General features: G+C 43.5%; 1 protein-coding gene across 2 annotated transcripts in view; it reads right to left on the bottom strand.

The window, feature by feature from the left end:
• ctnnd2b (catenin (cadherin-associated protein), delta 2b) overlaps window positions 1-26325 on the bottom strand; it is a gene marked incomplete at both ends in the record, with an annotated part of 131081 nt that overhangs the window by 28236 nt on the left and 76520 nt on the right. For both annotated transcript variants that reach the window (XM_083659244.1, XM_083659245.1), the window contains 3 exons: window positions 4280-4462; window positions 7022-7139; window positions 15722-15908. In XM_083659244.1, the coding sequence (XP_083515370.1) occupies window positions 4280-4462; window positions 7022-7139; window positions 15722-15908 (488 nt within the window). The remainder of the gene's footprint in view (window positions 1-4279; window positions 4463-7021; window positions 7140-15721; window positions 15909-26325) is intronic.

The following is a 26325-nucleotide window of genomic DNA, read 5'->3' as shown; positions in this document are numbered from 1 at the left end:
GCCTATAAGCTTCCACTGAGGTAAATAATGATCAAGATTTCCACTTTGAATTACAGATCAAAACGTTAAGAGACAGGAACACAGGCCTATTTTCTCGACTTCTCTTACACGGTGGCTGAGCTGTGGTCAAGGAGGACGAAAGGGAATGGAAAACACAGCCCCGAAGTTATTTGGCTTTTTAAATTTCAGGGTCATAATCCAATCAATTTGATATATACGTTTTTCAAGTATTCAATTCATTCTTGATTACTTGAAAAAAAAATAGCATTTTAAAATGTCAAAGTACACACAGACTGATTTGTTTTGCATGGTACTATAACAGTATACGCCCCTCCCCCCAGCCTGCTCCCCATCTGTAATGACGTAAACCGAGATGACGTCAGTAAGGTCCTCTTCCAACCCCTATTTCCCCCACTCCATTTCCCACTTCACTCCATCCCACTCCATACCTTTGAGCTAATTATTCCACCACTTCCTCTCTCTCCCTCCTCTCTCAACCTCTTTTCCTAAACGTCCTCTCTTCTCTTCTTATATCTTACTGTATCTCTCCCAGCATCCCATTCTAGGGATGCACGATATTGGATTGTTTGCCGATATTCGATATGCTGATATTTTCCAACTCTTTTGGCTGATTGTCGATGCCGATACCGATACTGTATATGCACACATTTCCCCCCACCTAATTTCAGAGGACATCAAGTCTCTCCTGTAATTGAATTAACACATTATCATGCCTACTCTTATCGTGAGGCCCCACTGGCAGATGCTGACATAAATACAATGCTTCTCAAAAATGTACACATTGACTTGGCAAAGTAAGAAAACTAACGTTACTTCAACTTAGGTTATGTAAAACATGCCATATTTATGCAGCATTTTCTTTCAAACAAAACTTGATCAACCTACTTAAAATGGCTTGGATAATGCTCTCCCTGGGTTAGAATTACCATCGTTTGATTGGCCTGTCATATTGGCAGACATTTCCGTTTTGGCAGGATGCCGATATTTCACTTTAAAGCTTATCGGCCGATACTGATGAGGTGCCGATATCGTTGTGCATCTCTACTCTATTCTCATCTTCTCTCTCCTCCTGTCCCCTCTCCTCCTCCTGTCCCCTCTCCTCTTCTCCCTTTTCATCTCTCCCCCTCCTTGCATCCTCTCTCTGCTTCTCATCTCTCCACCCCCCCCTCCTCTCTGCCTCTCTCTTTGCCTCTTTCCTCTCCTCTCCCAGTTTCTTTCTTTATCTCCTCTAATTACCCCACAGTTGATAGTTTTGTTGAGTTTTGCCTTCTCCAATCACTACTCCATGGTAATCGCCCACAGCTGCACTGGAGTGGTGAGAGAGAGAGAGAGGGAGAGGGAGAGGGAGAGAGAGAAAGAGAGTGAGAGGCAGAGAGAGAGAGAGAGAGCGAAAGAGAGAGAGAGAGAGAGAGATGGGGGGGTATGTATTATGATTATGGGGAGGTTATGATTCATCCCTTTACAAGCTGATCCCAGGGTCAGTTTTGAGATCCCTCGCCTCGCTGGTCCTGCCCGGATACACACAAAACAAGGGCTTGGCTCATCACTCCCATCTTCTTTCTCTCACTACTTCTCTCGCCTGATATTCATCCTAAATGATCATCTCTGTGTTGCTCTGCTAGAAATGAGGAGGGGTGGGGGGTGGGGGGGGGGGGGGGCGGAGTCATGCAGGGTAACGAGTAATTCATCCGCCCTCAACTACCGGAAGTGTCGCGTTTTCAATTCGCACAGTTTTACGAGAAGTCGTGGCAAAAAAAAGAGGCGTTCCACTCCGAGCAGAATGCAAAGCTGATTGCTTATTAGCATGAGAAGAGCTCGCTGCCTACTTGAAGGCAGCCGTTTGGTTTCTGCCGATTCCAAAAAGTTTAAAGATCTCTCTGGTCTTTTAACAAACGGAGGCTGAAACGCTTCCAAGTGAACGTGCCTGTTGGAAACAGATGGGCAGAGCCAGGAGAGCCAGACAGGAATACTAAACCAGCTTGCCACTTTAGATTTGGAGCACAGGTAGAAAAAAGGCAGGAACTCAAAGCGGAGCGGAATGTGGAATTAAAACCACATTCTGCACTCCTGATAACTTCAAAATGTCCACATTTCAAGAGTTAAGAAAAACTATCTTCAAACTGTTGACCATAAATGTTTCACATCCAACAATGAGGTTTTGAAAGGATTTGATAGGCCTAAGCGTATATGCCTATGTCATATAATTGTCTCAACCCATAGAAGATCATGCATCCCTCAATTTAAGGAATAAACATAATAATCACCAAAACTGTAAGGGGGAGGCTTTTATCTGACAACTGTTATGTAGGCTAGATGATGTGCTGCTAATGCATATCAACATGTTGCATCACTGTTCAACAAACCCACTATTTTGTTGAGAACATACAGAAAAACATTGGTTAATGTTGAATTGGTTAATTCAAGTCACATCATCCACCTCTGTTTGATATAGTGGAGTCATCTTAGTCTGCAGACGTGCTCCTAAATCACCGTGGTGGTAGGAAGACGTCAATAGTTGATGTCGTAAACAACTCAAGCTCAAGGATCATGAATATCAAAGGAAAGCGCAGCATATTCATTCATATTAATTTGAGACTTCACATAGTGTGAACCGGGGATGCACTGAGGGAGTATTTCTGAGCTGGAGACAGGATGACACTGCAGACTTTCATTTTAAACTGAGGTATCCATATGATTGCCAATGCAACTGTAATAGTTAAAACAAATGATGCTATTTGACAGACATATTAAAGACTAGATAGGCCTTTTTTCTGATCAGTGCACCAGGGTTGCCCTGTACTGAAAAAGAACCGTACATGATTTGAGAAATGTTAAATATCCCCAAGGCTCAAGATGGCGACTGTCTCTCTATTTGCACATCCTCCTTGACCACTAAGGTCACAGCATCAAACAAAAGACTGATTAGATGAGGAAGGGAGAGAGAAAGAGGTGTGTGTGTGTGTGTGTGTGTGTGTGTGTGTGTGTGTGTGTGTGTGTGTGTGTGTGTGTGTGTGTGTGTGTGTGTGTGTGTGTGTGTGTGTGTGTGTGTGTGTGTGTGTGTGTGTGTGTGTGTGTGTGTTTAACCTACTGGGACAACTCAGAAGAACACTGGCTGTGAAAGTATTACTCCCTTTTGGTGCAACTGGTGTATACAATCACCACATCATTTTGAGACATTAGTATAATTTATATAAACAAACAAGATAATCGTAGAGAAGACTGACTACAAGGTTCTACGCTGCATTTTTACATTGTGTGACATTGGGGTTGATTTTGCAGAAATGTGCGACATTGCTTTACAGCACAAACGGATATTGCTTTGCGGTACAAAGCAGGAAGAGGCCGCTATTCCTCCAGTGCCGATGAAGGTTAGATTTTTTTGTTGGTAACTGACAACAACAACAACAACAACAACAACAACAAACCCTTTATGACAGCAAGCAACAAGGGTTTATGGGAAATGTGGTCTTAATTTTGAGAAACTCCAGCACTGACACTAGTGTGAGATAGAGGCTACCAGTTGTCTTTGCCATGGTCTATTTAGAAGAAAGAAAGGAAGGAAGAAAGGAAGGTAAGACTGACTTGTGATGTTCTTTAATGAAACATCTCACAACAAAACGTCATGTTGAAACATGATAAAATCATGTAAAGTCTCGACCCCAATCCTCAATCCCCCCTGCCCCCCCCCCCCCCAGAATACACAGGACCAAGACTGAAGCCCCCCCCCCCCCTACCCCCCCCCCCCCCCCCAGCCTGTCACACAGGACATTCAACACGTCCAGAACATGTAACGTGAACCTGTTGACACTGAGTGTTCAGTACATCCAGCTTCATCAGGACAAGCTGATGTCTCGGCCCTACACCCCCAGCAGTGTACATGAAGCCAGCCTAACGTTGGACAGTTCTGGCAGCTCCGGCGACTTGTCAAAGGCCTTCTCCTGATCCAGGGAGATGGTGCCACAGTACAAAATACAGGGTCCAGAACCATCCAGCATGTCCCACATCAGAAACTAATTGAACAACACCGGTCCTGGTGGATAACAGACTCAGTGTGCTTAGCAAGCCTGTTAGCAAATTAATCCGCTAACTGTGGAGTTAATGGCCTCTAGAAAAGTTTTCAAGGAAAGAAGGAAAGAAAGAAAGAAAGAAAGAAAGAAAGAAAGAAAGAAAGAAAGAAAGAAAGAAACAAACAAACAAACAAACAAACAAACAAACAAACAAACAAAGCTAATAAGGAGTGAAAGAGAAGAAGACCCACCTGGTCGTGTCCCTTCTTCTTTTTCTTCTTCTTGCCCCAGCATCCTGAGCTCTCGGCCTCTTTCCCGCCGGCGTCGCATAGCAGGCCGTCCAGCTCCTCTGACCCCCCCTGCTGGCTGTGGGACGTCTCTGCAGCCAGACGGTACGACAAATTCCTCAGGATGCACACACAGTTCTCTATGGTCTGATGGACAGAGAGAGAGCGAGAGAGGGAAAGAAAGAAAGAAAGAAAGAAGGGAAGAAAGAAACTTTTAGACTTCTACTGAACTGACCTGCTAAGACACAAACATACACACACACACACTCACACACGACGTAGCGTGTGGGAGGATCACACTATTCCCCCCAGTTCTCCTCCCCTCCGAACAGGTGCCCCGACTGACCAGGGGAGGCACTAGTGCAGCGACCAGGACTCATATACCCCGCCGGCTTCCCATCCACAGACACGACTAATTGTGTCTGTAGGAACGTCTGACCAAACCAGAGGTACCGCTGCCGGGAATTATACCCGGGTCTCCGCCATGGTAGGCGAGTGTTTTTAAATCCTTGAACTCATTAGTATGCATGTAAACAGTGTGCAAAGGCATAGATCAAATGTAACGGCATCACACATGCAAATATATGTTAATGAGACTCAATATATAGTCAACATCACGAGACACGTGTTTACAATGCAAGAGTCAGCACTTACAGTATCTGTGAATTCTTAGTCACCAAGTCACACACACACACACACACACACGCACACACACACACACGCTCATATGGACGTGTTAGGTATGCACAATGATATCGGCACGTTACGTCATCGGTATCAGCCTGATAAAGGTTTTAAAATGAAGTATTGCATCGGCCTGAAACAAACATTTGTGCCCATATGACAGGCCGATAATATTATGCTTTAATTATGCCCAAATACTCGATGTTTGACTTAAAATGTGCGACGGCGGGAGCGTTTATTTGTTTTTGCAACTTGTGAAATAGGTTAAATTTGCCCTGCTTGTGGTGGCTATTGTCAGGATTGTTTCAGGGAGAGCATCATCCAAGCCATTAAGTCCAGTAGGATGAATCTTACAGTTTTGCTTGAAAGAAAATGTTTTGCATAACCTAAGTGTTATAGAATGGAATTTCACCATTCCTCATCCGCAATATAATATATATAACAGCTAATATAAACCAAATGAATGAAGCCAAGAGCCAGAAAGTTGTCTTATAAGAGTATATTTAAAGCCATAACATTCTCCTATAAACTACATTATAGGAGAGACTGAATCTCAATGTACCATCTGATCAATGTACAGAGTCCAAATATTCAGTAGCGATTGACAGTTTGACACACGCTTTATAGGCAAGGAAGGCAGAGAGAAACAGAGAGAGGAGGGGAGAGGAATGTGTGAATAGTTTGGAGTGTGCGTCAGCGCAGTCCAACTGGGAGACTGTTATCAGCAAGCGTCCCTGTCTCATGGTCATTGTCATGCTGAGTTTCTGAAGGCTAGAGCAAAGGGGAGAAATCTCCTCCTTGATAAACTAGTTATGTGTCTCTGCATAGTGCAAATATGCATTTGTGAGATGTCTTATGACTATCGGTAATAACTCATAGCATTAATTATGTGTATGCAATTATAGCTTATAGCTTATTGATTAGGAAATGCCAATGGAACTTCAATTTTCTACAACACTAAGTTATACTCTAGTTTTCTTATTTTGCCAAGTGAATGGGTATATTTCGAACAAAAAATGCATTTATGTCTGCATCTGCCAGTGGGCCATCACGATCAGAGTAGGCATGATAATGTGTTAATTCCAGTACAAGAGAGACTTGATGTTCTCTGAAATTAGGTGGAAAAAAGTAGGCGCATATCTCTTTATCTGCATAGACAACCAGCCAAAAGAGTTGGAAAATATCAGCATATCGTATATCGGCATAAATATATACATATACATACATGTATTGTTACAGTCGTCCCCCTTCTCACGTGGATATGATCATATTTACTTCTATTTCTTGTGGCTGATTTATCTTTGATGTGTGTAGCTGCTCCTTTATAAGGAAAACTGCGCCTTTTTTGTTCATACGGGGCTGCCGTAGACGTACTTAAAATGGCTGCCGTTCCAGCGTACGCCTAAGCTCAGGGGAGCTCAGTCGAACCCATAGAGAAGACGGGGCCACGACCCGCTTGGCAGCTTGTTGACAGCCTATGCTAGTTTAGATTTTCGTTGCGCACTATTTACCGTCTTTATGTTCTGTCCCACTTATCGGACCATCTGAGCGAGAGAGGACTGCCCTGGATTCCTCACGCATGCAACCAAGTGGAGTTGGCCCAGTGTCGGGATCGGCCAGGACCGCTCCGGAAGGCCACGTCAGCTAAAGTTTGGTGAGTGGCTTGCATGTCAATGGGTAAATCAGCCTTTCAGTGTTCATTGCTTATGTTACAGTTATCGGTGTAGTAGTAGAAACCCCTAGACAACGAACGATGCCAAGTTAATTCATGAAATTGGATGCCTTTATACGGAACCTTGTAACATATGTTGGCCCATCCGGGATGGAGCTAATGAACGCCGCAGCTAGATTGAAACAAAATACATTTACATATACATATCATGCATCACTAAGACGTGTATGTGCTTTTGTGTTTTCCTTCATGCATGAGAGAGTTTGTGTATCGGAGAGAGACAGGGAGTGTGTATTTATATGTGTATGTGCATGCATGTGTGTGTGTGTGTGTGTGTGTGTGTGTGTTACCTTGCTGTCAATCTCGCTGCTCCCCAGAGCGGTCTGGATGACGTAGAGCAGGGCGTCCGTCAGGCCCTCGCACTCCCTCATCCTCCTCCGTGCCTCCTCACCCGCAGAGCTCACATTCCTACACACCCACCCACCCACACACACACACACACACACACACACACACACACACACACACACACACACACACACACACAGAGAGAGGACTATCTTTACAGGCCCTTTTATAACGCTCCTATGACACATTTAGCAGATTCACTTAGGTTTACAGGTGTTTGCAGCTGTTACACGTGTGACCTCTTCACTTTTATTGGCTGCTACAGTATCTCTGTTTGATGTGACAGATACTATATGTTTGATTTGCAGTATCCGTCCATTTGATGTGACAGTATATGTGACAAGGCAAGTCCATAATCATATTTCATACACAATTCAATATGTTTTACGTAAAATAGATAAGATAATAGAGCATAGATAAATATGTAAAATAATAAACAGTAAGAACGATAACATCCAGAAGGTCACAGTGCAAAATTATTAGCAGCAAAATCAAAGACATATATACATATTTACTTTGTGAGTGAATTAATTGGCATATTTCCTCAATAATGATATCTTTCTGTCTAAATGTCTCTTGGTCAAATAGACATATCAGATCTCACTGCAGATGCACCTTAGTATTGTAAAAGCCATCACTCATTCCCAATGGAGAATATGAGACAGGGTTGGGGCCCCGCCCCCCGCAAATAAATTATTTAAAAAAAAATCACAGCACAGCACTTAAATCTCCCCATGATTCCATGCCTGTGTATCTCTCTGCCTGCATGTGTGTGTGTGTGTGTGTGTGTGTGTGTGTGTGTGTGTGTGTGTGTGAGTGAGAGAGAGAGAGAGAGTCCTAACTATGTGTGCATCAGTGCAGAAACGCAGGCTCCATAAGTGTGTGTACATGACATGCGTGTACAACATCTGTGTGTGTGTGTGTGTGTGTGTGTGTGTATGTGTGTGTGTGTGTGTGTGTGTGTGTGTGTGTGTGTGTGTGTGCGTGTGCGTGCGTGCGTGCCTGCGTGTGTGTGTGAGCTGTCTGTGATGCCCTTTAAATGTCAGGCTATTAAAGATGGCCAGAAGATGCCCATGCCCTCAGTGTCGGTGAGAAACGGCACCAAGCTGCCAAAACACCATTAGTCCCATTCGTTTATGAAGTCTCTTCCCTACTCCTCAATGACAATCTGCACCATTTCATACCAGTTTAACGGGCTAATCTGCTGCATGTAGCACTATAAAGATGCAATATGAATCTTTTTCACATTTAAATAACCAAATAGCATATATCATACATTATGTCTATTTGTGCCATATGTGTGCATGCCTAAATTATCAATTGAGAGCCATGAGAGACACATAGCGAGTTTTGAAATGTGTGTGCTGACTTCCCAGCTGGGAACACAAGACATGGAAGCAGCAGCCAGCCAGTAGGTCCGTCCAATGCGTTTAATTAACACTGTCATTGAAACGTGACCATGGAGCTATAAAGAAAAGAAATCCAAAACATTTGTCCAGTAAAATCAATTATTTTTGGACACCGGAACTAGCGAAAACCCTGTACATGGGATGGTTACGTCATCTCACCAATCGCCAGAATAAAATGGTGGTATTTTAAATGTCTGAAAACCCAGATATGTACAATATCAATGTAAATTTCAATATATCCTATAGTAGCCTACTACAATGTTATAATCATGTTTTCCTGAGCAAACCAGGCTATTACCAGAAATAGCTTGGAAAAATGATATGCAAAAAGCTCCTCTCCTCAGTCTGTGGCTCTGCGCGGTGTGCAGGTGCTTTTATAGACAAGTGGTGGGAGGGGCGTTGGTGGGGGAGGTGGGGGTGGGTCGTTTGGTGATGACACAAACCGCCGACGTCATCAACCAACTGTTTTAGCAAATATGAAGAAGGGGGAAATTTGAATCTAGAAGTTGACTTGGGGATTGCAGTAACTGCATAGGTAATGATAAAAATATGAAGAATTCCTCAGATTTAAATTTAAATTCAAATTCTAATTTATGTCAGGATTTTGACCTGCATTCATCAACAACACTACTAAATTCCCATATACATTCATTTCCAGCAGAAAAAAGTGGAAAAAGTGTGCAGTATATCTTTAATGAGGATCACTTCTAATTTGTTGAAGAAGAAAAGTGCTTAACAAGTGAATACCAACAAGAAGTAAAAGGAGTGAGTCAAGCAATAGAGCCCTCCCAAATGAATTCAATTAAGAAACATGCCAAGATGAAAAACACACTGAAGCGCCAAGAGCCACCCTTCAGCTGATTTAGGCGATAATTGCGCATTACCATTATCATCTAAATCTCTCGCTTCCCTCTTCAACATTTTCTTTGCCTGAACTTTCATTTGCAGGTCGTATTTACTTGTTAACCACTTTTTTAGGGAACATTTGGGCTGAGGAACAAGCCCCACAGATGTAATTAACTGAAGAAATGTGACGGGAAACAGCAGCAGTGACTTGATGACTCAGTTTTGTATGCGTCTATAAGCTGTGCCCTTAAACGCAGCAAAAACCAGTGGATGTACTTCAAATACCAAACATGGAGTAGAAGAGGATTTGGGTTCATGGGTAGTGCAGCGGTAGATTCCCTGCCGACCAACACGAGGGTCACAGGTTCGAGCCTGGCAAGTTTTGACGAAGATTTGGATTGTGCAATAAAGCAGGCCTGCTTGGTGCTTTGGGTGGATGGTTGTAAAGATAACGGAGCCTTTTTTCCCTGCTAGACCAGAGTGCGAGTGAGAGGAGCCGGACTCTCTCCTGCATGGGTACAGCGCAAAACGGAGATAGTCTGGCAAGCGAGACAGAGTCCGGCTTGGTCGGGCGTCCATACAGGCACAATTGGCCGTGTCACTGCGTATTAGTCCTGGTCACTGCAATAGTGCCTCCTCTGGTTGGAATTGGGGGGAATAGCATCATCCTCCCACAGGTGAGACACCTCGCTGTCAGGTGAAAAGAAACGGCTGGCGACTGCACGTGTATCGGAGGAAGCATGTGCTAGTCTACCACTCTCCCCAGATAGGCAGAGGGGGTGGAGCAATGACCGGGACAGCAGGGCAAATTGGCCAAGTAAGTACAATTGGGGAAATTTATTTTTAATTTGATAAAAAAAATATATATATACAGTACAATTATGCAGCCAAATAACAGCCTGCATTTTCCAGGGCAGGCGGTCGATGGGCTGTTTGTGTCCCAGGGTGGATCTCCCCTGGCTTTTGTTTACCTTGAGCCATCAATCTTTCACGGTGTGTGTGTGTGTGTGTGTGTGTGTGTGTGTATTGAGTAGTTGAGGGTTACCCAGGAGAAGTGCCAGAAAACGCTTCCAATATCTCCCTTTATCAGGCCTGATAACAACATAGTGGCGGAGAGAATAGGTCAATTGTACACAGAGCCGGTGCATTGATTGATGGCTTTGGTTTGTCTGCGCTGTACACTGTATTTACCAAGAACACACACAGCTCGCTGTAAAAAGAAGAAGAAGAAGAAGAAGAAAGGGTCTGAACGCTACTTTCAATCCACTTTATATCCCTCCTATCCTCCCATATTTATTTTATTTTGGCAATTACCTGTTAATGGATTCAATTCAATTAACTTCAGTCAATTTGCCATAATTAATCCCTTTGAAGCATTCACTTGTAAAAGGCAACAGGGATGCAGATTATCTCTGATTATAATCTTTTAGTGTGAAGAAGCAAAATAATAATAAGAAGAATTAAAATGTTAAGTGTCAACGGGGGGGGGGGGGGGGGGGGGGCTTTAAAATAGAGCAGAATTTGATTAATCAATAGTGTGCTGTTGCCACTGTTTTAGTATCAACAGAGGAGCGATTCTCCCTCCATTTAATCCTATAATCCTTAGCTGACTTCTGCTGGGCTCCTCTCTGTATGTCTATGGGCTGGAACCTGTGCCACTGTATTTCTATGGGCCCAAAAGGGGCAGATCAGTGGCGAAACCCACGTGACACAGATACAGGAATGGACACGCAGTTGGGCCGTCTCATTCCTAAACAATCTCTGGAAGAATCCTGTGCCGCACAGGAAGTGATGCGTTCTATGTTTCCAATTTGTCTGTAATAAACAGAAGAAGAACTGGGTAGTTAGCATGAGCAGCGATAGCCACCACGTCAAAGAAAAGAGAAACTCAATCTGCATCAACAGAGAATCCAAACTCCGCCCACACTGTTTGACTGACAGGTGATCTCTGGGAAGTGCATTGCAGAAATGACTGATTAGCACCCAAAATGGAAACAAACAAACAAACAAACAAACAAACAAAAACTAACAAAAAACTGGAAAAAGTTATATCTCGTTTTGGCTATATTAAGCTCCAGCAACAACACACTGAGTAAAATGTACTTTGGCAATAGTCATATTCACATTCTGGTCATTAGCTGCAGCTGAATTTGTCACACATACAAATTCAGTGCACACAACTCCAGTTCTGTTGTCTACAGCACAAGTTTCAGCCCATGCACTTCCTAGTTAGTTGGCACAACAACAGCACCCAGAGAGAGAGAGAGAGAGAGAGAGAGAGACGCAGACAGGGCGAGGCAGGAGGAGGAAGAGATCGGGATAATGTGGGTGAGACGGAGTGACCACGAGAGAGTGAGGTAGCTAAATGGAGAGAGAGAGAGAGAGAGAGAGAGAGAGAGAGAGAGAGAGAGAGAGAAAGAGAGAGCAGGTGGCCGGCTATATACCAAACCCGCCATGAAATATTCAATCTTTAATCAGACTCCCAGCATTCTCTAACGAGGCGTGAGAAAGATGAATTAGCCCATCGAGCACAGGGAGCTGCTCCACACAAAGCTATCGCTCGTAACACACACACACACACACACACACACACACACACACACACACACACACACACAGGCAGTCCGACCTATGAGTCCGACAGAGAGCGATACAAGCTATACAAACATGGCCATGGCAGCTACACCTCTTTTTCAACTCCGCTCTTACTACACTTCTTTTCCCAAGAGGAATTCTTTGGAAGATGTCAAGTGCGGCGTTCTCTCTTCAGCCTGTTGCGAGTTACAAGGAATTGTCTTGTCGGGACACATTTGGTCCTATTGTATATAACGCTGCATTACTGATAGATGCGGGATAAATGCAGGAGTCAACAGTCAAAGAGACAGATATGCATTGTGGCTGTCGACGTTTCCAAGATAAGTTCTTTCATCATTCTGTTTGTGAGACACATTTCCGGCTTGATTGCTGCTGAATGTACAAGGCGTGTGCTAGAAGAAATGTCTGGCACGCAGCTAGTCCATCTCAGAGAAAATCTCTCTCTCTCTGCTAGACTTATTTATGAGCGCAGACTCCCAGAGCCGGCAGAATTTCATCATGAAAATCCTGGTAAACCGAGAAAGTTGGCGCAGCTTCTCACCAAAATGCAGCATATGCACTGGAATACCTGCTGAAATGTTTTCAGCATTCTTTTTTTCTTTCTTTTTTGCAGGGGACTTTCAGCCATCCTTAATAGCTCTACATAGAGGATAGATTCGATTTTGAGTTAGGAAATAGTCGCATTCAATATCTCTAAGACATCTGGTAAATATGGTGAAAGTATGAAAATGCACAGTTGCCAAATAAATCCACACAAATCCTATTAGAAAAGCGAGCGCCTAAACGAGCCGCTTGGAGTTCTGTAACTTTGTGGCATCACAAAGGTTTGCTCATTATCATTTTGTAAGAAATAATACAAACTAACAAAGAGCATTGTCACTGTTTATCACCGGAGAGTTTTCCCCACCTGTCGCTGCAGGTCTGTGGCACTCTTTAAATGGTTAGCCAATCACAACAGAGGGGTCGTTAATATTAACGAGTCTTAAAGACACGGTGACAGAAACACCACACACACAGCTTTGAATGGACGTCAAGGCATGAAATGAAAGTGTGTAGAATATGGAAGCTTTAGGTTTGTATAATTAGTTTCAGATTTGTGCGATCAATTAATTTATCATTTTAAAATTATGTTTAAAAAACTTCTGGCAGCACAATAATAGCGTAACTATATCGGCAGGAACTCCTGTCAAAAATGTTTAATCATTTTTGTGTGTGGATGGCATAGAATAAAGTAATTATAGGTGCTTATACTTCATAAAATACTAGAGAGCATTTTTTAAAGATAATTACAGAATCTAGTACTGCTCAGCATGTGTGTGTGTGTGTGTGTGTGTGTGTGTGTGTGTGTGTGTGTGTGTGTGTGTGTGTGTACATTTAAGGTGGATCCTATGAACACAAAACAATATTATAATGGCTTCCAGGAGACTACAAAGCATTTTTTGAATGGAATTAGAAAACCTAATGCTTCTATACATCGCTACCAGAGCTGTAGGCAGGTTTTTATTTAATTTTACAGAACCGAGCTAAAGAGGACTGCTGTCTCAGCACACACGCACACACGCACGCACGCGCGCGCGCGCGCGCACACACACACACACACACACACACACACACACGCACAATGAGAGTTTAATTATGGTGCACAAAAGCAGATGATGTATTGGCCTGTGAGGTTGGTCTGACACTATCACACATGCCTACATTATTCCTCTTTGCATCCTCTTGTACTTCATATTCGTTAAAAGTCATAAACAGATGAGCTCCTGCATTTGATATTCACAATAAGCAAAAGAAAGTCATAATAGGTATAATTAGAGGGGGGAAAGCAGAAGGAATTGCTCCGTGTTTGTTTGTGTGGATAAGTCAGTGCGCTCTGGAATGTATATGTTGTACATTTAATGGAATCAATACGCATACAGGTAATAAGAATTGTGCACTGTACTGCCGCCGCACATAATGCAGCTATTATTATTAACGGGTCAGGTGATCGAGGGTCTGGCATAGGGAGGGAACGGCACAGTAATGAAAATTCTAAAGTCAATTGGCCCACTCCTCTCCTGTCTTTTAGTTTCAGACAAAGGCCATGGAGCTGAAAACGGTTGGAATCAGTAAAGCAGGAAACTAGAAGAAGAGAGGAGAGTGTGCGATTTGAATATTCGTCATAGTGGAGATTTTACAAAAGCCTTGTGACGGGGCATTTTGAGTCTGAGGCGAACAATGTTTTCATTTGAGCAAACTGTTTATGAGTATACAGTAGCCTACCCTGAAGGTCTGGAGAAAGGTCTGCTCAGTAATCACGCTTCAATTATGTTTTTAGGCGATTGTCCCGCATTCAGGTCAACTTACTGGTTAAGTGATGAGAACATAGACACCAACATCATTCACCAATAGATTTAGTCCATTGCTTCATGCTAACACTTTAGCAGAAACTTTGTTGAATGATAGTAGGCTCCATATGCTAACACTTTAGCATTATGTTATGTTGAGTGATAGTAGGCTCCATGCTAACACTTTAGCAGACACTATGTTGAGTGATAGTAGGCTCCATGCTAACACTTTAGCATACACTATGTTGAGTGATAGTAGGCTCCATGCTAACACTTTAGCATACACTATGTTGAGTGATAGTAGGCTCCATGCTAACACTTTAGCATTATGTTATGTTGAGTGATAGTAGGCTCCATGCTAACACTTTAGCAGACACTATGTTGAGTGATAGTAGGCTCCATGCTAACACTTTAGCATACACTATGTTGAGTGATAGTAGGCTCCATGCTAACACTTTAGCATACACTATGTTGAGTGATAGTAGCTAGCTCCATGCTAACACTTTAGCATACATAGCCAACTGGTGCCATGGCACGAGTCCGATACCTCACGAGTCCGATACCTCACGAGTCCGACACCTCACGAGTCCGAAAAAAGAGGCTAACTTCCCCCAGACCCTAACCCAAAACCTAACCTCTCCCACCCCCACGCCTAAACCTAACCTCCCCCAGACCCTAACCCAAAACCTAACCTCTCCCACCCCCACGCCTAAACCTAACCTCCCCCAGACCCTAACCCAAAACCATGAGGTGTCGGACTCGTGAGGTATCGGACTCGTGAGGTATCGGACTAGGGGGCAGTCCCCAGCCAACTATCTTAAAGAGTAAGAAAATGAGAACATGCATGTAAGCACCCTAAAGCTAAATGAGTCATCTTAAATGACTAGGCAGTTTTGTGTAGGAGGTTGGTAAAGTTTAGATAAAATAAACAGATGAAAATAACATTCTGTTTTGAAATACCAGGAACTTGTTTCTATAAGGAAGTGAAGGTGGTGGGTGACTGTGTACAGCTAAAAATCACAGTGCTATTACTCTGCAGGCTATAATAAAATAACAAACTTTGTATTATTGAAGGGTCACTCTACTGACTTTGACGACATCACTGATGATGTCATAGACATTGTGACATCATCAGTGGGACAAAAATGTAAACAAACAGTGCCCACTTGAAACAAACAGTGCCCACTTGCTCTTTTTTATATAAAAAGCTCGACCGCTGTGCAGGCTCACTTGCTCTTATGGTTGCTGCTCAACAATGCTAGTCGCTCAACACGCTAAATAGTTAATAGTTGTTCCTCAGCCACAGATGATTTTGGTGTCTATGAGAGAAAGGGAGATGGCAAGCCACTAGGATGCCCCATAAAGGTCTGATTGTTACTCTCTCTCTCACACACACACACACACACACACACACACACACACACACACACACACAGATCCAGTCACCGCCCCGTGGCCCACTCACCGGAGGCAGCCGGTGGCGTTGCGGAGGACCTGCGAGGAGTGGAGGTGCAGCTTGCGATCCTCCTGCGTGTGGGGGGAGGTGTCCCAGCCCGAGTGAGGGATGATCACAGCGTTGGTCAACACGGCCAGGGCGTCCTGGATGATGGGCATCTTCAGGGCGTCGCACGACGACAGGTTCCACAAAACACCTGTGGAGGACGGCAAGGCGGGGCAGGGTGGGGCAGGGCGGGGATGGGAGGGGGGAACAAATGTACAGAACGAGTTAAAAGCCTTTCAAATATGTCCTAGCTTTAAGTGAGCAGCATGCACGCAACTGCATGTACGCAGACACACACTCAAACATACAGACACACAGAATGGTCAGTACAATGGATTAAGAGGATTAAGATTAAGATGCTTTATTGGTCATCAGCACATCCACACACAACACATGCACTATGCAATGGTGGCCGACTAAATTTCCAATGACCAATATATTATTATAGATATTGGTGATTATGTACTATGTTGTGTTTTCAAAATCAAATAATTGATCACCTCTATACGAATTAGCGTGACATCACGACACCCGGATAAGCCACCCGGAACCGCAGCAGTTAATAGTATGAGTTGTGCCAAACAAACGTTAATATCTCAAAAACTATACATGACATCGCTTATATTTTGACAATCTGAGTGAGAGCAGTAGCTCAAGGGTCTGATGTATAAATATATGTATGCGTGTTAAAGTTGTGTGAACTGTCGCAGTTTTTAAAATGAACTGAATTTAGTCAAAAACAGCATGCTAGCGCGAGACACTCAAGGCTGGCTCCATAGGCACCCATTATAAACTGCCGTTTGTAACACTGATCCCTCGTATATGATATGAACGTTTGTTATTTTCTGATTTCCTACTACTTTGGCAATACTGTCATGCCTATGAAGGTGCGGAACAGCTTGCAAACACAGATAAAGGTACAAACGTCCAAATTAGCAGCCAGTACTGTTTCATGGGAAAGTCTTTAATTGCACAGCAGAGATCGCATTGCATTTGTTGTTAATTATAACATTGTAGAATATTATGCGGCACATTCCTTTAAGTGGCCAATGGTCGCCACTCTGCGCTGCTGTCATCCACTGATAACAGGGCAGAAATATAACAAGTTTGAGTAGGAATAAGCGCGGCCTCAGTTTTCTTAAGAGCAAAGTTTGAGCTTAATTACTTTACCCTGGACTCAACTCCTCTCTCTTTCTCCATTTCCCTTTATTCATTTTTTTCTCTCTCTCCTGCTCTTCATCCTCGCCTTAATTCAATGTACAGTAACCAGCCAAGCAAGAAAATAGAGGGAATTTTATCTGGCCTACCAATTACTGTTCACTCTTTTAGCCAGCCGCTCTCCTCTGGTAGAGTGTGTGAACAACACACACGCATGCACACACACACAGACACACAGACACACAGACACACGCATGCGCACACACACACACACACACACACACACACACACACACACACACACACACACACACACACACACACACACACTAAGGACAGAGAGGGTAAGAAACCAATCACCACGTTTTACTGCAAAACACTGTGATTTGTTGAGTGGTCTTAAGGCAAATTTATAGTCTCCGTGTCCACGAGTCCGCTAGGGTCTGCAGCATGACTTCAATTAGTCATCACAGGGCGTACGCGAAGGCTCTGTGTGGAGTGCGGACAACCGTGTACCTCCAATTTTATGTGACTGCGTATGTGCTGGAAAACCAAAACGGTCATTGAATCTGATTGAAGAGAGGTGTTTTTACATACCGCAATTAAGTTCATTTTAGGTTGCATATTGGACAGATATTCACTGCGAATGTCTGTTCAATATTCAATCTAAAACAAACTTCACCACGGTTGTTTTCGCTGCTCTCAGCTGCTCTCAACTGCTCTCTCTGCCTCGCTCCCTCCCTCTTTCTCCACACATCCTCCAAGTCGAAGCAGACTCCAGAAACTAAAACGGAACTACTACTCGTCCGGGTTGTCTGCAGCCGTCCGTGTACTCGTCCTCTGGAGACTATAACCAAGGCTACACACACACTCACAACACACAGACACAGACACACACACAGACACACACACACACTCACAACACAGAGACACACACACACACACACACACACACACACACACACAGAGAGACAGGCACAGACACACACACAGACAGGCACAGACACACACACAGACACACACAGATTGTGATAACCTTGAGGTACTCCCATAATTATATGATTGCGTATATAACAGCGTAAGCGTGTCCATCGCTCCTATCTGGACTCATCTTCCCTTCTCCTTTAGGGGTGTAATTATAGCTGTAGTCGTCGTAAATGCTATCCTCAGAATGGCGTGTGTGTGTGTGTGTGTGTGTGTGTGTGTGTGTATGTTTGGGGTACGGTGTCCTCTCTTTAGCGCTCTGTGTCGTTCGCCCTTGGCTGAACAGCGACTGTGTAATTACAGACTCTGTTATCTGCCTTGGTGGGTTTGTAGGAATTTGTTTCTGGGTGTGTGTGTTTCTGGGTGTGTGTGTGTGTGTGTGTGTGTGTGTGTGTGTGTGTGTGTGTGTGTGTGTGTGTGTGTGTGTGTGTGTGTGTACATTCAAGCCCTCTCGACAAATCAGTCTTATCTCCACCAGCTGTTTGGATGCTAGGGGTTAAGGAGGCATGTTAATTCTAGTTGACCTTGGTGTCTGTGTGTGTTCTTCTTTCTTTTTTTTGGGGGGGGGGGGGGGGGGGGGGGCTTTTGAAACTAAGTATGTAATAAAAAGTCAAGTCAGTCAGCCCAGTCTAAATGTACTAGATTACCAAGTCAAGTTCAAGTCAGGTTCATGTCACTAATGTCAACTCTCAAGTCCGATCCTTGTGATTAATGCCAAGTCCTCAGTTAAATCCCAAGTCTAAATGTAGAACAGCAAGTTAAGTCTTATTCATTAGCGACTGATGGAGCACACCTGAGTGGAGTTGGAATCAGCCAGGGAAGTGAACTATGAAAACTGTCTGGGGAGAGAGAGGAGAGGCTACATGCCAACTCTGTGAGCGAGGCCTGACTGGTCAGTCACACAGGGACGGGTATTTCCACTAGTATTCCTTAAAGTGGGATGACAACTACTGTCTATAGGATTTATTATTTTTTTCTTCATCTTTCTTTTGTGCTTAATGTCTTCAATTTGCTTCTTTATTATTATTATTATAATTTTTGTCTTTTCTGATGTGAGGTGAGATGTGACTCACTTCATCACTACTGCCAGAAATACTATATTAAAATCAACTCTTATGATGACAATAAAAAACAAAAACAAAAAAAACAATGCCTAACCCACCTATTCCACTGTAGGAGACACTGGAGTGGAATACATGTTGTTGCCATAAATAATACATTCCTACATATATATAAAATGTCTGAATCATTACAAAGAACATTTTTAGTGTATAGCGCTGGCCATTCATAAAACAATGATTGACTCCCACTGTGGCTATGACTCTGCTATACTGCAAATGGGAACAGATTGATTGAATAGTAAATGTGACGTCCTGTGGCTAAATGGGGGAGAAGAATGTCTGGTTTACGGATATTATTTTTCACACATCATTTAGCCCAGAGCTGCAATAAACAAATAGCAGCAACATCATAGGCCTTCAATGTCTTGCAGAGGCATCTATCTCCCATAAACGTGTTTATGGGAGTTACGCAACTTTGAGCATGCAACTGTTTTGTTGCGCAGCACAATGAGATGAGAAAGTACAGAAGAACAGCTTAAAAGTAGCTTAAAAGTTAGAAGAAATAATTTGTAACTGTCACATCCATTTTCTTTATCTGATCATTCCAACTCTTTGCTGAAGCTCTACAGTGGCTGCTTATCTTAAATGAAATATTCAAATGCAAGACGCCATTACATCAAATGGGGGGGGGGGGGTCTAGGTGTTTGGGAATCACTTTATAAATGTATCTCTGGTGTCTTTTTTTTCCTCTGGTGTCTTTGGAAAACTTTTTTTTAAATCTTGACTAGAATATACATTACGTTCTGTGGGTTTCGTAATGATGGACCCAGTAGTGGCGGCAGGGAGGAAGACTCAAATACATTTTTCACGTGGCCCTTAATTCTCTTCTGTACATTTGCATTTTATCTCATTGTGCTGCTCAATAAAATATGAAAATCAACATTGCATGCACAATTACAGGAAATAGCAAAATTGCAAAGTAATGGCTTTTGCAATCAAACAATACAGCTATTGTAACTATAACCTCACTAACCATAATAACTGATATCTAAAAACAACATTATTTTCAGAAGTGGTCCCCAGAACAAACAAAAAACAAAAACCTAAAAGGTGAGCCCTCGCACTAATGCATAAATGCTTAGGGTTAAACATCCACTAGAGCGGTTAGTTCTCAACTGGTGGGTCGCGATCCCAAAAGTGGGTTGCGGGGTCGCTTTGAGTGGGCATGAAAAAAAGGTTCTTATATTGTGGGTCTTTTGAGTGTGCATGAAAAAAAAAAGTTCTTATACTCCTCGAGGTCGCCGGTGTCCGTGGCCAACATGACTGTTTATCAGAGGCTGTAGTGGGCTTATTTATAAAGCCAGAGAGAAGATACTGGTATCCACTGAAACTAGAAGACCTAAGGCATCCATTGGTCCCACCATCTCATGCTAGCTCATCGGAAAGGGGACTGAATAATGCTCCAAACTTAAGGCCTAAACATGGTCGTCCGTCCGCCTCGAATTGGAGCCGTCTCGCCGTCTGCCGGCGCCAGCTAGCCCTACATGCTCGGACGCCACTACGCCCTCCCTCCCTCCCTCCTGTGGAAGCTCCGTGTGAAAATGGCGGAGATTGTGTGCCAGGCAGTCTGAATGAAATTGAATGTAACGTTCCCAATTCTATGTATTAAATTCTAAAAAACGACCCTCAACATTTGGGAAGGCTAAGCCACACAACTAGTTCGTTATAATCTAACATCATGCTTTGAAATGCGACTTTACGACGATAAGCCAGGGCAACGGCCAATCACAACTCTCCTGCAGCTGACGTCACGCACGTATCGTCGCCGTGAAGTCACATTTTCGAGCAGCCCCCGTCAGCCGACGGGGCCCCCTCCCCGTAGGACGGCGCTCCACCCGCCGTCCTACGGGGAGGGCGGGGCGAGGCTCTGACGGACGACCATGTTTAGGCCTTTAGGTGAAATTGTGTCAAAGGAAAAGCTGCCATGGCCATCACCAGTTTAAAATTGTAAAGCAAAAAACTCTGAAATTTGGGTCGCAACTTAATGACCGAGGAAAAATGTGGGTCATGAGGCTAGACCAGTTGAGAACCACTCCACAAGAGACACCCATACTAAAAATATGTATGCAGTTGCTAGTGTTACTGGGATGAAAGCATCCTCCAATCAGTGCATATCTCCTAAAAACCATAAAGGTGAATCTCCCACTGAAGAAAATGTATCAATATTTTGCTTGGATTTCTTACAGTAAAGCACTGCGACCAAATATGGCAAAATGCACCACACTTTGAAAGATAAAAGGATGATTTTGTTTATTATCTCGAGTAAAGTCAACTGTTTCCCCAGCATCACTTCTTGCTGTGTGGAGTATGACATCATCTCTCTGGGTGAAACACAGGGGGCTTTTATCTGAAACACACACACACACGCACGCGCACACACACGCACGCGCACACACACGCATGTACGCGCACACACCATGGCTGTGTGACAGATGAAGGGGGTTAATTGCCTAGGCCTTACATCATGAGTGTCAGCGGGAGGTTATGAATGTGGAGGGAGGGGAAATGAGACTCGGCCGCCTCTCTTTGTTTCTGAAAGCGTGTCCCATTCCGTCATATTCCTCTCTTCTCTGTACCGCCTCTCCTCCTGTCTCTATCTCGTCCTGCTTTATTTTTTATCTCCTCGTACAAACTCAGCCACCAGAATAAAACGTTGTAATGTACAATCTCGACATGAATTTCAAACAGAACGTCGGCATGTTACGTTTAGAAAACGTGGCATTTTTATGTTTCTGCAAGCCTACAACAACAACATACATTTGAAACAAAATGGCGGTTCATCTAAAAACCTTGCAGCTTTGCGCTTCCGGATTGTGGGAAACCCCTGGTCTCGCGCTAGCTGCTTCTTGCTCCAAATAACCAAGATGGCAACGGTCAAAATGACAAACCCGAGGCTTCAAAACAGGAGTCCATAAACAGGCATGTCACGGTGACTACATCCATATTTTTATATAGTATTTGAGCCAAACTGAAGTGTCCTCTTCATCCCCTTTATGGTGAATTAGAGTTTCCTCCCAGGGGCGAGAAACTCTTATATTTCCCAAACCATTAACTTGCTTCACTCCGTTTCATTTATTTATTAGAAGAGAGTAAGGAGGCCAGCCTTAACACAATTAATTTTAATGCCGTTCTACGGAGGTTGATCTTAATTTATGACTTTTGCTATGCCTTATGCACTTTTGTGTACTGTAGTTATTATATGTATTTTTATATTTTTTATATTACCGGTATATCTTTTTAGGTGTCAGGCTGCAAGGAGAATTTCCCCTTGAGGACAATAAAGTTGAATTGATTGAACTGAATCATATTTTAAGTGAGCTGTAGTGCCCTTGAGCAAGACACTGAAGACCTGTCACTTATGTCAATAGGGATGTCAATTTTCGGTTAATTTCACTTTCGATTAACCGACGCTAATAATCGATTAACCTATCGGTTAATTCAAAAAATTTTAATATTAAAAAAAAAAAAAAAAAAAAATGTTTTTTTTTTTTTTTTTTTTGTCTATTTACTCAATGAACTCATGCCCAAACAAGGCGTGTCTATTTAGATGCTGAAATGTTAATGCTTTTTGTGTTAGAATTTCTAACACAAAAAGCATTAACAAGCATTAACAAAAAGCATCAACATTTCAACACAAATTCTTTTTGTGTTAGAATTTCTAACACAAAAAGCATTAACATTTCAGCATCTAAATAGACACGCCTTGTTTGGGCATGAGCTCATTGAGTAAATAGACCAAAAAAAAAAAAAAAAAAAAAAATTTTTTTTTTTTTTTTTTTTTTAATATTAACTGATAGACCGACAGCAATAACCGAACAACGACGTTAGCGACGGTTAATCGATTAACGGTTAACCGTTGACATCCCTATATGTCAACATCTAATTTAGTGGAGTTTAATACTGAATGTACATCTACAATCTTAGCTGCCGCCATACAGTACCAGCACCGGGCCCCGGACCTGAGTTTGGAACACAGCACTAGAAAAAGTCACTTTGTGCAGGACTAAGCCAGCTCTGATTTTACCTGACTTTTATTGTAGCACATTTGTGCTCGCTATGTCAGCTGAATTTGATTTATTTGCAGCAATTACAGCAAATCAGACAAAAATGTAACTTCTCGTCGATATCAACTCTCCTCTTTGTTTTCAGGATCAGAAGGTCAACCATTTTCCTTTGCACTTAAATACACAACATCAGTCCAGTTCCTTTATTCTAACTGCATCGTTTCAACTTCACATGAGCGCATTATCTCCTCTGAATGCATTGGCTGTAATCAAAGGCTTCTTCTCCTGGCTCTTCAAAACAAGTAGAACAAGTCCAAGGAGGGGGAGGCGGGACAAGCAGCAGCAATCTCTTTGCACGGAGTAACAAGGCTTATGGGAAATGCGGTCTTAATTTTGAGGAACACACTTCCCAGCTGTCGCTCTCCATCTGTGGCTGGCTTGAGAGTCTGCATGCAGACTGACAGTGAGACAAACTTCCACATCTGCTTCTGAAGAGCCCATACCCATGTGAGCAATCCAGACCCATCACTCACCTTCTCACCATTCTCTCTCTCTCTCTCTCTCTTTCTCTCTCTCTCTCTCTCTCCCCCCGCAACCCCCCCCCCCCCCTCCGCCCCCCGGGTCACACAAGGACAAGGTAGGCTCTCAAGAATATGCCATTGAGACCATAAGAGACGCATGAAAAGGGTATTCAAAGCTTTTTGCATTCTATGCCTTGATCTATAATTCATTAATCACATTTGATAGATATAAGGTTTGGACAGATGGGCTCCAAGTTGGCTCCCAACCATAGACATAAATAATGTGGACATAGCTATCCCATTAAATGTCTGCTCCCTGGCGGAGTTCAAACGGTGGGTGTCACCATCTTGATTTTTCGTCAGCAGTGTGGGAGGGAATGGGTTGAGTTCTTCCCTATGGTTCTTCCGCACCTCACGTGAGATGGGTGTTTCCCAGAGCCGCAGCGCCGCCTGCTATTGGTCAGTGATCGGCAAGCTGCGCGATCACTGGACAGGCGATCTGTCAATCACCCCCTTTTCTATCATCTATTTGACTCCAAACGGGCGAATTATATAAGAAATTACCCCCCTACAGTTGTTATGAAAAGGTGAAATTAGCTATATAGACCAAAACCGTGTTTGACGCCTAACTGGAAAGATGTTTAATCCTGTTACAAAGTCGGGCATTTTAACATGGGGAGATCTGCCTACTGCCCCTGAGCCCAAGTGGCCATTTGAGGAATTACAGCTTAAACAAAGACTTCCGCATCTTCCTGGGAAAGGGGTTGGGCTTGCCCACTGCTCCCAACCTGCCAGAAGCCACAGAAATAACAGGAGGAGAAATAAGAAAAGGAACAGTTTGAGAAATATCCACTTCTCAATCAATCTGAAACTGCACATGCGCATTGAGCATTCGGGACTGATGAAGCAGTTTTCAATTTTCCCAAATTTAAGCTGTTTATGCATTTTTGCAAGTCTGCACGGAGTTGTGGCGCATGCATCCCCGGAAGTCTGCACGTAGTTTTGGTGCACGCATCCCGGGTATGGACTAGTATATAGTATAAAAGAAAGCCCTCGGGGGGGAAGGGGTGGAAAATAGTGGATTGTTTGGGAATGGAAATATATAGATTAGTAATTAACCCTGTCACAACCATGATGCATTCAAACTCTGATCAATAATTGTAGATCCGAGCTGGTATATGGGCCGAGATCAATAACCGTAGATCAAAGCTCACACGCACAAAGGCTCTGGACCACAGAGCAGCCTCAGAGAGCGATGTGGAGCCCAGCATGGTGGACAGAGCACAAAGGGCTGAGCTACACTGAGCAGCAACATTTTCATATAAATAATTATCTTTCTTTCTATGCTTCTTTCTAAGGTACACATACATACAGTATCCACAGCCAAGCATGCACACAAAGTGCAGTGCATTTAAAAATACACACTATGCTGTACACAGCATCTAATCTGCAGAGAGAATATGTGCACATTAAACAGCTTTATTCCCTCTGAAAAGAGAGAGAGAGAGAGAGAGAGAGAGATACACTGGAGAGCAGAGAGCAATGTTGTTTGTGACTGTGTAATCAAACAGTGTTTGTGTGAGACAGAGAGAAAGAGATAGAGAGAGACAGAAGAGAGAGTGCACACAGAGTGTGTGTGTGTGTGTGTGTGTGTGTGTGTGTGTGTGTGTGTGTGTGTGTGTGTGTGTGTGTGTGTGTGTGTGTGCGTGCGTGCGTGCGTGCGTGCGTGCGTGCGTGCGTGTGTGTGTGTGTGTAGCTAGCTAGGCAGGCGGCTTGCCTACCTACTGTGATCCTGATTCAAACTGCTCACCAGAGAGAGGGAGAGAGTGAAAGAGAGACAGAGAGAGAGAGAGAGCGAGAGAGAGAGGCCAACTGTGAAAATGACTGGTAAGAGAGGCGAGGAAGAGGGAGGGAGAGCAATTATGAAAACCCCAAATCGGACAGGGACGAGGGAGACAGAGAGAGAGAGAGAGAGAGCAAGAGAGAGACAGGGACGAGGGAGAGGGAGAGATTTCCTGTGGGTCCTTGAGCGAGAGGAGAGGAAGAGGAGAGGAGCGCTCGGTCTGTCTGCGTCCGGCCGGTCGTTGGGCTGATTAATTTGTGACAGGAGGGATTTCTGTGCTGCGTGCCTTGAATTGCTGCTCTAATTTATATGGTAATCTTCTTTAAGACTCTCGCAGCATACAAAAACCCTCCTCTGCTAACGCCTAAACCCCATACACACACTACATATAAATATACATAGACGTATAAATGCGCGTGTTCATATCCCGCTGCTAAATATGATTTATCGATGGAAAGCCGCCGCATTTCAGCCTTCCAATACGGTGGGGGAGCAGGGGAAGATGCGGTATCAACTCTCAAACTGACAGTCATGAAACCTCCAAAGTCACTGTCCCGTACCTGTACTCTCAAATATCGATTCAACCATGGGAATTGAAAGAAAAAAACACCCAATTTCCTAAACTATGGGCCTGGAACTAATGTGCTCATGAGCTCTCCAGTAGGAGAAATCCATTTTTCTCATTTGGGCTTCTGGATTGAAAAAACGACAACAACAACGAAAACAGCAACAAAGGACTCAGGACGTAGATGAATTTGAAAATTGAGTGGTATTCCTCTTTCAGTCCTCGACGTCTCTCCTTCATCCTCAAGAGGTGAGATTCCTCTTACCCACAAATGAGAGTTAGAGGCGCAACCCGGTCTCACAAATCTACAACAAATAACACGACTTTACTTCAGTCCAAATTGGGGACACACACCCGGCTTAAGACCAGGTG

The sequence above is a fragment of the Poromitra crassiceps genome, assembly GCF_964638095.1.
Source record: "Poromitra crassiceps genome assembly, chromosome: 23".
NCBI lineage: Eukaryota > Metazoa > Chordata > Actinopteri > Beryciformes > Melamphaidae > Poromitra > Poromitra crassiceps.
This window is presented reverse-complemented; position numbering and strand designations above follow the sequence as displayed.